At 40.5% G+C, this 12,476-nt stretch overlaps 1 protein-coding gene and 1 pseudogene across 1 annotated transcript; both read left to right on the top strand.

Moving 5' to 3' along the window:
* The first annotated feature begins 391 nt into the window (after positions 1–391).
* LOC144514170 (olfactory receptor 8U1-like) lies at positions 392–5,788 on the top strand (annotated as a pseudogene).
* Positions 5,789–11,157: 5,369 nt separating this feature from the next.
* LOC144514167 (olfactory receptor 10N1-like) lies at positions 11,158–12,096 on the top strand. Its single transcript, XM_078245354.1, has one exon. It carries the CDS (start codon positions 11,158–11,160, stop codon positions 12,094–12,096), a length of 939 nt encoding a protein of 312 aa, XP_078101480.1.
* The last annotated feature ends 380 nt before the right edge of the window (positions 12,097–12,476 follow it).

Here is a 12,476-nt window from a genome sequence, read left to right as displayed (position 1 = left end):
AGATTTAAAGTGGGGGTTTTGCATGATTCTTTGTGGAGAACTATTATTTGTTTTAATTGATGAGAGCCATAATTAAAGGAAATAGTTTGTTAATGAACTCAGTTACACTGAAGTTGTTGGATGTCTTTACTATTTGACATTGGTGGAGGAAAGCATACAGCTATCTCCTGGAACTCAAACATTTTCTAACCTTTTACAGAGTCACTGAGATCTTGTGGAGAAACTCAGTTTTACATATCTGTCGATTAAATCAAGACAATATCTTCAGGCGAGGAACTCTTTTTTTAAAGAGTCACAGTTAAATCTTGTTGCTTTTCTGTAACTATAACTGCATATACATACAACTGCAGTTGTACATTCAGAGTCTTTATCCTGACGCGATAGATGAGAAATGGAAAACGACACTTTTGTTGGGGATATTCTAATCTTAGAGGGGTTAAACATAACCTCCCAGTCCTTTATTCCCGCCTTCATCCTCCTCCTCCTCATCTACATCTTCATCTTGGTGTCCAACATCAGCCTGGTGGTGCTGATCTTTCGGAGCAAGAGCCTCCAGCAGCCCATGTATCTGCTCTTCTGCAACATGAGCATCAACGATGTCTTTGGGGCGACAGTAATTATACCTCATGTCCTCCGAGATCTTTTATTTTCAGACTCAGAACGGTACATTCAGTACATCGACTGTGCCGTCCAGGCGTTTTGTGTTCACCTCCATATGGGTGCTTCTCACACGGTGCTCATGATCATGGCTTTTGATCGTTACGTGGCCATCTGCAACCCGCTGCGCTACGCCACCGTCATGACCAACAGGATGGTGGTGTTGCTGTCAGTAGCAGCGTGGGGAACGATCTTCGTGCTGGTGGCGATTCTCGTGGGGCTCAGCATCCGCCTGTCACGCTGCAGGTCAGTTATCTTCAACCCGTTCTGCGACAACGCATCCTTGTTCAAACTGTCTTGTGAAAGCATTCTCATCAATAACATCTACGGTCTGGGCTACACGGTGGTGATGCTGGGCTTGTCCCTCGGTAGCGTAACGCTCACCTACCTGAGGATCGCCATGGTGTGTTTGAGTAGTAAAAACAAAGCTCTGAACAGCAAAGCGCTGCAGACCTGCGCCACTCATCTGGTCGTGTATGTCATCTTCATTGTGGTCGGCTTCCTCATTGTGATCCTGCACCGCTTCCCTCTTCTGGAAGACCTCAGGAAAGCGGCGTCCGTTGTGGGACACGTTGTCCTGCCGGCCCTGAACGCTGGTATCTACGGTATGCAAAATAAAGAGGTCCGTCAAAGGATTAAAACGTTGTTTCATAACAATAAAGTAACTTGACATGTTGCATGTTTTGTCCTCTTCTACTTGTGTATTGTATACTTGTATCTTTTTTAAACTAAAGATAGTTTTCATTGTAGATGTTTGGTCTCTAAAATGTCAGAAAATTGGTGAAAAATGTTACTGTCCACAACTCAAAGATATTCAGTTTACTAATATTTAGAAACTAGAACATATTCACATTTAACAAGCTGACATCACACAAGTTTGACTGTTTTTATATAAAAAAAATAGATTGCAGATTAATTTAAAGTAAATCTTAGCAAATCTAATTTGAGAGAATCTGTGAAAGCATGGCACTGTTTGAGCAATGTAAATGAATCACACTGGTGAGATACACTGTAAATAAACAATAATATTTTGTCACCTGGGGCGACAAAGAATCCTGGAAAATAACTGGAATAGACTTAAAAATACAGTAATTTTCTATAATAAAGATTTAGTTTGTATCTTTAATTTGAAATGAAATGTGTATTGTGTGGCTTTTAATGTTTAATAAAATATATTTACACCTGTAAAAACTAATTCTAAATTTACGAAATGTATTTTCAGTATTGTATGTGAAAATGTAAAATATTTTTCATTAAAATATGGAAATTGAGGGCGCCAGGATATCTCAGTTGGTAGAGCAGGTGCCCATATATAGAGGGTAACTCCTCGACGCAGCTAGCCCGGGTTCGAGTCCGACCTGCGGCCCTTTGCTGCGTTTCGTTCTCTCCTCTCTCTCCCCTTTCATGTCTTCAGTTGTCCTATCCAAATCAAGGCCGAAAATGCCCAAAAAATACTAAAAAAAAATATATATATATGGAAATTGTATTGTTATTCAGTCGTTGTTTTCATCATTATTATTTTCATTATCTTAGTTTTGTTACTTTAAATTAAATGGGCACTCCAGCAATTTGGTATTGAAATACCATGGAGTTAAAAATAAATCACAGCAGTCAATGTGGTGCACTGGCGAAAAACATCTGGAAAAGGAGTGTGGTGGTGAAGCAGGTCGGTGAGATAGGAGGGGGCCTTTGTTGTGAAGGGCTTTGTAAGTGAGGAGAAGGACTTTGAATTGTATTCTATGTGGGTCAGAGAGCCAGTGGAGGTTCTGGAGGACCGGAGTGATGTGGTCATGGAAGCGTGAATGGTTGGTCAGACGAGCAGCAGAGTGCTGGATGTATTGAAGTGTATTTACTTACTACTTTGGATCACAAACCATATAGAATGCTATTGCAGTCATCAATCCTGGAAGTAATGAAGGCACGGATCAAGATTTCGGCAACAGAGAATGTAAGTGATGCACGGAGATGGGCAATGTTTTTGAGGTGGAAAAAGGCAGTTCTGGTAATTTGATTGACTGTTTGAAGGTGAGGTTGCTATCAAAACGGGTCAAAATCTATGAGGCATTTAAAGGTTGTTTTTTTTAGCTTAATTTACCTTGAAGTAATGGTTCGGAGTAATTTCACCCTAGGCTGCTTTGCACCTTCACCTCGAGCCAAACAACCCCCCATAAGCTTTTTTTCCTTGTTATAATGTAGGTCGAGTTAGCGTTATCAGCTGGTTATCTTAGTGCAGGCGCTAATGGATCCACGTTTGTATCTCGTAAATTACCCCACTAATAATGCCCGGAATGATACCAAACTTCTTTATTAGAACAAATAGTTTCTGTAGTAATAAAACGAGGCATTAGAACGTTTGTAACTACACCAGAAGTATATTTAAATAACACTGGCCTGATGGAAACTCCTCTCTGCTGCTACCGCGCTATCATGCGAGATCATGCGAGATCACGCACAGAGCACAACATCTATTGCCGGAAGAGACTACTGGTAAAGAAGAATCAAGAAGCGAGTGAACAGCAGAAGCAGCTTCTGCAGTGTGAGGCGATAGGACAAGATGCCACACAGTTGTATATATCCCGGCTGCGGTTTAAAAGCAATAGATGTTGTGCTCCGTGCGTGATCTCGCGCGGTAGCAGCCGAGCAGAGTTTCCATCAGGCAAGTGTTATCTAAATATACTTCTGGTGTAGTAATAAACTTTCTAATGCCTTGTTTTATAAGTACAGAACCTAATTGTACTACTGTAGAAGTTTGGTATCATTACGGGCATTATTAGTGGGGTAATTTACGAGATACAAACGTGGATCCATTATCGCCTGCACTAAGCTAACTAGCTGATAACGCTAACTCGACCAACGTTATAACAGGGGAATAAAGCTTATGGGGGGTTGTTTGGCTCGAGGTCAAGGTGCAAAGCAGCCTAGGGTGAAATTACTCTGAACCATCACTTTAACTGAACAGCTTCGGAGTCATTGGAATGGTTATATGACTTTTTTCGAGTTGAATGGTGGCCATCTCGCTTCCCCCTAGCGCCTCTGAGTGGAAAAACCACTCTTGCAACTTTCGGCTCGGCGAGCCGCCGGCCTCAGCGCCAGGAAGTATCGTGATATCAGGTCTTGCGATGTAACAAATTGCTTCACGGCATTGCACACATACGCCCATTCAGGAAACCGGGAACCGGCTAACAAGGTACTGATGTGTTTTTCACACTATCGTCATGGCTGAGCCGGCTAAAAAGAAGCTGAAAGCTAGGAGAGCATTGTCGGAGGGACAAAGAAAGAGGAAACGGTAGACCGACCAAGTGAGGAGTCAGACAAACATAGCAAACATAGGAGCTACGAAATATCTATTCTGAACCTGTAGGGGGAACTCTATAGAGAATCCTGCGAGCAAAAGCGAGAAAACAGCGAAGAAATGGCCAAAACGGCATAGTGCCCCTTCAACAGGCCACGGAGGGAGAGGAAGGGCTAGAGCATTCAGTCAGTTTTCAAAATGCTCTTCCCTGTGAAGACTCCCGATCACATATTTCATCACTACACTGTTTTATTAACTAATGCCGACCTGACACCATATGACTTTTCAAGCGATCAAACTGTCGCAGACAAATTTCCAATATAGGAATGAAATCCTGAGAGTCTTGCTTGGGTTGGGGATCTCCAGTTGTCTCAATCGTTTGGTGTAAGGTGGTCATAAAACCTCAGTCCCAGCTGTCTTCAGTCAGTCACAAAATCTGTTTGCTATTATCATAAGTTTGAAGTCTTGGTAGTAAAAGTTTCTGTAACTGAAAACTCAGAGAATATTGAACCAAATAGATAGAGGGCGTAACACAAAGGACCGAAAGTACGTCGTAAAATCTGGGAGAGCCAGCCCTCACTGTGCCTTGCCTCGTTGAAGAGTTGTGAGTTTTAAACGAAACCACTTTCCTTTCCATATGTATTTAGATATTAATGAGTGAAGTTTTTCCCAGTAGCCAATAGGAGTAAGAGAAATCATAGAAGAGTAAAAGTTAACACGAGGTAGTAGATCCATTTTAACTGATATATGGGCTTGAAGTGAATTTGGGAGATTTGAGCAGTGTTGAAAGTCCTTCTCTACACGTTTGTATATACCTTAAAAGTTTTGTGCTGCAATAGATGGCAAAGAAGGGACGATATCAACGCCGAGATAACAGAAACTCTTGACTATTGGTATGTGGGAGGGCAGGGGAGTTTGAGATGTAACAGAATTCCAGTTAATTTTGTAACTAGAAAACAAGCTAAATGAATCAAACGTGGAAAGCAAATGTGGAACTGAGAAACCTGTGTTGCCTACGTAGAGAAGTATATCATCAGCATACAATGATATCCAATGATTTGTATTACAAAATGTGATGGGATGCATTGACGGATTGTTGTTGGATTTTCTGAGCCAGTATTCGAGGGAGAGGGCAAATAAAGTTCCCCTAGATACTGGGAACTGGGCAGATCAACAATTGCCAGTGTTGACCATTGCCGAGGGATTTGCAAATACATTTTTACCATACTAATGAATTGTGCACCTAGCCCAAATGTATCCAAAGTAGCCCAAAGATAGTCCCAGTTCCATTCCAACCAATCAAACACTTTCTCGGCATCCAGTGATAGAACCAAGCAGGGTTTGTCTATGCTACTTGCCACATGAATAATATGCAGCAGGTGACACACATTATCCGATGCTAGTCATGTTTTAATAAGCAGGCGCTCAGTGACCAACCCGTTCTGCGACAATGCTTCCTTGTTCAAGCTGTCGTGTGAAAACATTCTCATCAACAACATCTACGGTCTCGGCACCGCCATGCTCATGATGGAGTGCTCGCTCTGCAGCGTCACGCTCACCTACCTGAGGATCGCCATGGTGTGTTTGAGAAGTAAGAACAAAGCTCTGAACAGCAAAGCGCTGCAGACCTGCGCCACCCACCTGGTCGTTTACATCCTACTGCTTTTGTCAGGCAACATCATCATCATCTTCCATCGTTTCCCCGAATAATCGGACGAAAGGAAGCTGGCATCCATCTTGTTACATGTGGTTCCTCCTTCCATGAACGCTGTTATTTACGGACTGCAAATCAAAGCGGTCAGAGAACAAATTTACATAATATTTGTGAGGAAAAAATGATTATAGCGGTGTGAGATGAAATGACAAAATTGAATTAAATGTAAGGAAATGGTAATAAAATAAACTGTGATCCTGTTATGTAATGAACATATCTACAGTCCGGTTCCAATAGCTCTGTTTTGGGATCTTGTTCCAGGTTAGTAAAAGTTACCTTGTTTACACAAGTTTATATCTTGTTAGTACGAGTTATTATTTTGTTCCCGAACAAGATTTAAAAAAGAAAAAGGCTTAGGGCGCACTAATTCTTTCGTACCACAGTATTTTCTCTCAAGAACCAGAGGAAGTGCACATTGTGCTTCAATAACCAATACTAGCTTTTACAAATAATATATATGTAATGTATATGTAATATGTAATAATGTATATGTATATATATATATATGTGTGTGAATATTTACAATTATTATATGCGTCTATATATGCCATTAAATAAAAATATGACATTCAAGTATTTTAAAAAACTGAATACATTTTAAGTTGTAATATTTCCTTGTTATAGGTTCTTTATGGGGATTTATTACATGGGTTGGTTGAATTTTAACGCATTCTGCGGTCTGTTATTTTCTTGATAACAGACGGTTGCTAAGTATAACACACCGTTGCCATGCATAGCAGAGTGTTTCCATGGACGCAATTCTGTTCACTCTGTAGGACCGCTATCAATCCACTGAAAGAAGTCCGGATAATTTATCAGCTGTTGCAAAAAGTGGGGAAACGTGGATCAATTTCTGTCCTCCAATTCAAGCAATGACAGCAGATCTGGTGAGTGTCTATCGCTACATCTTTATATACAGTCTATGAACGCTACATCTTTATATACGGTCTATGATCTCTACATCTTTATATACAGTCTATGATCTCTACATCTTTATATACAGTCTATGATCTCTACATCTTTATATACAGTCTATGATCTCTACATCTTTATATACAGTCTATGATCGCTACATCTTTATATACAGTCTATGATCTCTACATCTTTATATACAGTCTATGATCTCTCTCCATCTTTATATACGGTCTATGAATGCTACATCTTTATATACAATCTATGAACGCTACATCTTTATATACAGTCTATGATCTCTACATCTTTATATACAGTCTATGATCTCTCTCCATCTTTATATACGGTCTATGAACGCTACATCTTTATATACAGTCTATGATCTCTACATCTTTATATACAGTCTATGATCTCTCTCCATCTTTATATACGGTCTATGAATGCTACATCTTTATATACAGTCTATGATCTCTATATCTTTATATACGGTCTATGATCTAGGAGGGGGAGATACTGTGGAGTTGAGTGACAAACGGAGGGTTGCATTAAACAGCTACAGAGTTTACGTCGCTATGGACGCAGGATTCCAACCGTAGAGACGGAACAGACTATTTTCTTTAGCGGAAGCAATACAATCATATTTAAATCAATAAACTCCTTTTTAAATCAATATTTTGTGTCAAATTAATGATTTATTTAGTAAGTAGCCATGTAATAAGCAGGATAATGTAGAGTGAGGCGGTTGTTATAGGTCTTGAATCAGCCTGAAGGCTTGCATCGCTCTACATTATCCCTTAATCGTCTCCTGGTGATAATAGTTTGGACTACATACATCTTTCAACGCTTTCTCATGAATATTCATGATATTGTACGAAAACTTCATCGTCAACATTTTAACCCAAACCATGATGTTTTTTTTTTTAACTTAAATAAGTAGTTTTGGTGTCTAAACGTACCAAGCAGGAACTGTACAGCAGATTTTCTACAGCTTGTTCTCTGAACACGATGCTTTAGGAGTGCTGAAAGTGAAGCAGAACATTAAACAGAGAAAAATGATCTAAAACTCACTATAACACTCCGTAAAGACTCAGGTGATCATTCTCTACCAGCAGCCTGTTCTCATAAAAACATACGATCATTTAGCTACGAAAAGTTAAGCACTGTAATTCGTAAGCATTCCACATATTTTTTGCTGCATGCACCACAATAACCGCTGCTGTATAAGAAGGTGTGGCGAGGTGATCATAAAACACAGGACTTTTAAGCCAGAGTGCGGAGTTCGCTTCCCGGGGAAATGAAAACAATTTCACCCAGGAAATGTGTGTTCCTTGGGAGTGTTTTAATCCAAACCGTGATCTTTTTCCTAAACTTAACTAGTTGTTTTGGTGCCTAAACCTAACTGTTGTCGTCGCAGTAAAAATCTCCAAAGGCATCAAATGACAGATTAGACATTCTTATAATATGTCAAAAAAGTTTGATTTTATTTCCATCATTTACACTTTCAAAATAACAGAAAACAAAAAATGGCGTCTGCAAAAGTTTGGGCACCCTGCAGAGTTTATAGCATGCGCCGACCCCTTTGGAAAGCTGAGACCTGACAGTGTCATGGATTGTTCTCAATCATCGTCTGGAAAGACCAGGTGATGTCAATCTCAAAGGTTTTAAATGCCCAGACTCATCTGACCTTGCCCCAACAATCAGCACCATGGGTTCTTCTGAGCAGTTGTCTAGAAAACTGAAACTGAAAATAGTTGACGCTCACAAAGCAGGAGAAGGCTATAAGAAGATAGCAAAGCGTTTTCAGATGCCAATATCCTCTGTTCGGAATGTAATTAAGAAATGGCAGTCATCAGGAACAGTGGAAGTTAAAGCAAGATCTGGAAGACCAAGAAAAATATCAGACAGAACAGCTCACAGGATTGTGAGAAACGCAAGTCAAAACCCATGTTTGACTACACAATCCATCCAGAAAGATCTGGCAGACACTGGAGTTGTGGTACACCATTCCACTATAAAGAGATACTTGAACAAATATGGTCTTCATGGAAGAGTCATCAGAAGAAAACCTCTTCTACGTCCTCACCACAAAAATCAGCGTTTGAAGTTTGCAAATGAACATATAGACAAGCCTGATGCATTGTGGAAACAAGTTCTATGGACCGATGAGGTTAAAATAGAACTTTTTGGCCGGAATGTGCAAAGGCACGTTTGGAGAAGAAAGGGCACCGAATGTAATGAAAAGAACCTCTGTCCAACTGTTAAGCTTGGGCGTGGATCAGTCATGCTTTGGGGTTGTATTGCAGTCAGTGGCACAGGGAACATTTCACGAGTAGAAGGAAAAATGGATTCAATAAAATTTCAGCAAATTTTGGACGCTAACTTGATGCCATCTGTGAAAAAGCTGAAGTTAAAGAGAGGATGGCTTCTACAAATGGATAATGATCCTAAACACACCTCAAAATCCACAGTGGATTACATAAAGAGGCGTAAACTGAAGGTTTTGCCATGGCCTTCACAGTCTCCTGACCTCAACATAATTGAAAATCTATGGATAGACCTTAAAAGAGCTGTGCGTGACAGTCAGCCCAGAAATCTCAAAGAACTGGAAGACTTTTGTAAGGAAGAATGGGCGAAGATACCTCAAACAAGAATTGAAAGACTCTTGGCTGGCTACAAAAAGCGTTTCCAAGCTGTGATACTTGCCAAAGGGGGCAGTACAAGGTATTAACTCTGCAGGGTGCCCAAACTTTTGCAGACGCCATTTTTTGTTTTCTGTTATTTTGAAAGTGTAAATGATGGAAATAAAATCTAACTTTTTTTGACGTATTATAAGAATGTCTAATCTGTCATTTGATGCCTTTTGGAGATTTTTCCATCTTTTCTTGGCTTCTTTATGCACATTAATACAAATTTTTACCTTCGAGCCCCACTGTATTTTTGGTGCCCACTCTCTATGCCAATACCTTAAATTAAAAACAACCTACAGGAGATACACATGCTCAGTATCAATGGTTGCCAAGCAACAGTTGACCTGTCAGTGTGTGACGCTGCAGCTGACGGCCGAATAAAAGTGTCTGCAGTTTCACTTTTGGTCTTAGGTGGAGGGAGGTTGTGTTTTCTCATACATGTGTAATACAATCTGTGTTTTAATGAATTTACAGCATCTTGTGAGAAGAACGTATTCTTTATTTTCTGTAACAGCTTTGTGGAAGAGTTCTCCGTGAAGTGGAGGATAACCCTGACCCTAACGTTTTTCAGTAAGGAATCTAATCTGGGCACAAAACTTGCACTTTTCACTTATCTTCAAGCTCTTTCACAGTCTCGGTTCACCCAAATGATATTGCAGATATAGATTTATTTGCAATGTTTTTGTTTCTGCCTTCACTCGAATGTGTTAGAGGTGAATGTAAGTATTCTTCATATTCTGTCATTGCTTTATAGAAGATTTCTCACTGAAGTGGACGATCTTCAGAAAAGAAATCTAATCTTGGGCGCAAAAAACCTGTCACTTATGCTTTTTTTAAAGTGTTGATTCACCCAAATAATATAGTAGTTATTGACTTATTTGTCACGTTTCATATGTGTCTGTGTTTCTGCCTTCCCTCGAATGAAAGTTAGTTTGTGCAGCTCACAGACATTTAACATCGATGTATCTGTCTGTCCTCGGAGAGGGATCTATCTTTTGTTGCTCTTCTTGAAGTTTCTTAGATTTGTTTACCCTTTCAAAAGTCTTTTCTCGATTACGCTGTTGTGATCGTTAGGAACCGAATACAAAGAACGAGTACAAAGAACAAACTGCTAACATTTTAACCCTCATGTTGTTCTCGGGTCAAATTTGATCTTGATCTTGGACTTCTCTTTCTTTATTCCATTCATTTCTACTTTCCAGCACTTTATTTAACATAACATGTATAATTTACTGTTCTGTTTCTAATGTTTTTAGTTCGTTTTTTAGCTTCTGGTTCCGTGTGGTAGTTGTACCTTGTTTTCATTTGTGGCGTGGAATCTTTCTGTATTTTGTTGCTGTTGTCAACAATGTATGTTTGTCATAGACCTTGATGTGATTTGATGCCTGCTGCAGATTACATTTCCTTCAAGATAACAAAGTTAGAAAGGCAATCAGTCATAACGGGAAAAAAAACAAGTATACTACTTTAAATATATATTTTTTTTTCCGGGCTTAATTACGTAGCATCATATTGGTCCATAGAATTGCATACTCGAAATTGCATGTTTTTTTATTGATAAAATGTAACATTTTCCTCCGAAACCCCTGACCAAATATGTGCGCCGAGCCCTTCCACAAATCTTGGGAAAACGATGCAGTTTCTTCTTTTTTTTAAGGTTATATTTTGGACATTTTTGGCAGAAAAAGAGGAGAGAAAGGGAACTCCTGCAGTTTACACAGATATGGAAAACCAGACTTTAAACTTTTTGTTATCTGCTCTAGCTTTCCCAACTTTTTGTACACAGTCAGCTAATAATATTGGTTCAAAATTATGTGAAATTACATGTTCTTTATTGCACCTAACCCTGTCACAATTCTAGGGAAAACGCTGCACTTGTGCAGTTTTACACAGATATGGAGAACCAGACATTAAATGAGGACATCCTGCTCCTCGAGGGGTTAAACATCTCCCCCCAGTCCAACATTCCTGCTTTCATCATCCTCCTCTTCATCTACGTCTTTGCATTGGTGTCAAACATCAGTTTGGTAACGCTGATCTTCACAAGCAGGAGCCTCCATCAGCCCATGTATCTGCTCTTCTGCAACATGAGCATCAATGACATTTTTGGGGCAACGATTGTCACGCCGCACGTACTCCGAGATATTTTCATTCCACAGTCAGAGCGGTACATTCGTTACGTCCACTGCGCCGTCCAGGCCTTCTGCGTTCACCTCTACGCATCCACCACTCATACTGTTCTGATTATCATGGCTTTCGATCGCTACATGGCGATCTGCAACCCGCTGCGGTACGCCTCCGTCATGACCAACGGGATGGTGGTGAAGCTGTCGGTGTCGGCGTGGACGGTGTCTTTGTTGATTGTGTCGACGCTCGTGGGCCTCAGCGTCCGTTTGTCGCGCTGCAGGCGGGTTATACCCAACCCGTTCTGCGACAATGCCTCCTTGTTCAACCTCTCCTGTGAAAACGTTACTGTCAACAACATCGTCGGCATCGGCTATACGGTGCTCCTGCTCGGCTTCTCCGTCTGCAGTGTCTCGATCACCTACCTGAATATTGCGGCGGTGTGTGTGCGCAGTAAGAACAAAGCTCTGAACAGCAAAGCGCTGCAGACCTGTTCCACCCACCTGGCCGTATACGTCTTCCTGCTGGTGTCAGCCGCTGTCATCATCGCCCTGCACCGATTCCCTTGGACGGCGGACTACAGGAAAGTGGTGTCGGTGTTATGTGAAACGACTCTGCCGGCGTTCAACGCCGTTATCTACGGGCTGCAAATTAAAGAGATCAAGCAGAGGATCATCACTTTGTTTCGCAACAGTAAAGGGGCTGGATAGAAATGAAATACAGCTGTTTAATGTTTAATGAAGGATATTTGCATGTAAATCTAATTTTATCTACTTGAAGAAATGTATTTACAGACTTTGGATTTAAAAGTTGAATTTGTGAAATATAAATATATTTGTGGTAAATTTGACTTTTTAGGTGAAAACGTATGCACACCATTTCATATGATATCCTACGAAATTAGGCCACCGTGGGCCGGTCATGTGACGTAGAGCTGTAATCAGGCCTTTAAAGTTTGGCCCGACAAGGCCCGAGCCTGACGAGTACATTTGATTGACAGCTTTTTCAAAGCCCAAACCCGTTTACAGCCTGACATTATTAAAATGTGCGCACACACACAGCTCTTTTGCCTTTTGTCAAGAATGAGTCA

The sequence above is a fragment of the Sander vitreus genome, unplaced genomic scaffold (genome assembly GCF_031162955.1).
Source record: "Sander vitreus isolate 19-12246 unplaced genomic scaffold, sanVit1 ctg477_0, whole genome shotgun sequence".
Classification (NCBI taxonomy): Eukaryota; Metazoa; Chordata; class Actinopteri; order Perciformes; family Percidae; genus Sander; species Sander vitreus.
The sequence above is the reverse complement of the archived record's forward strand: the minus strand, read 5'-3'. Positions and strand labels throughout refer to the sequence as shown.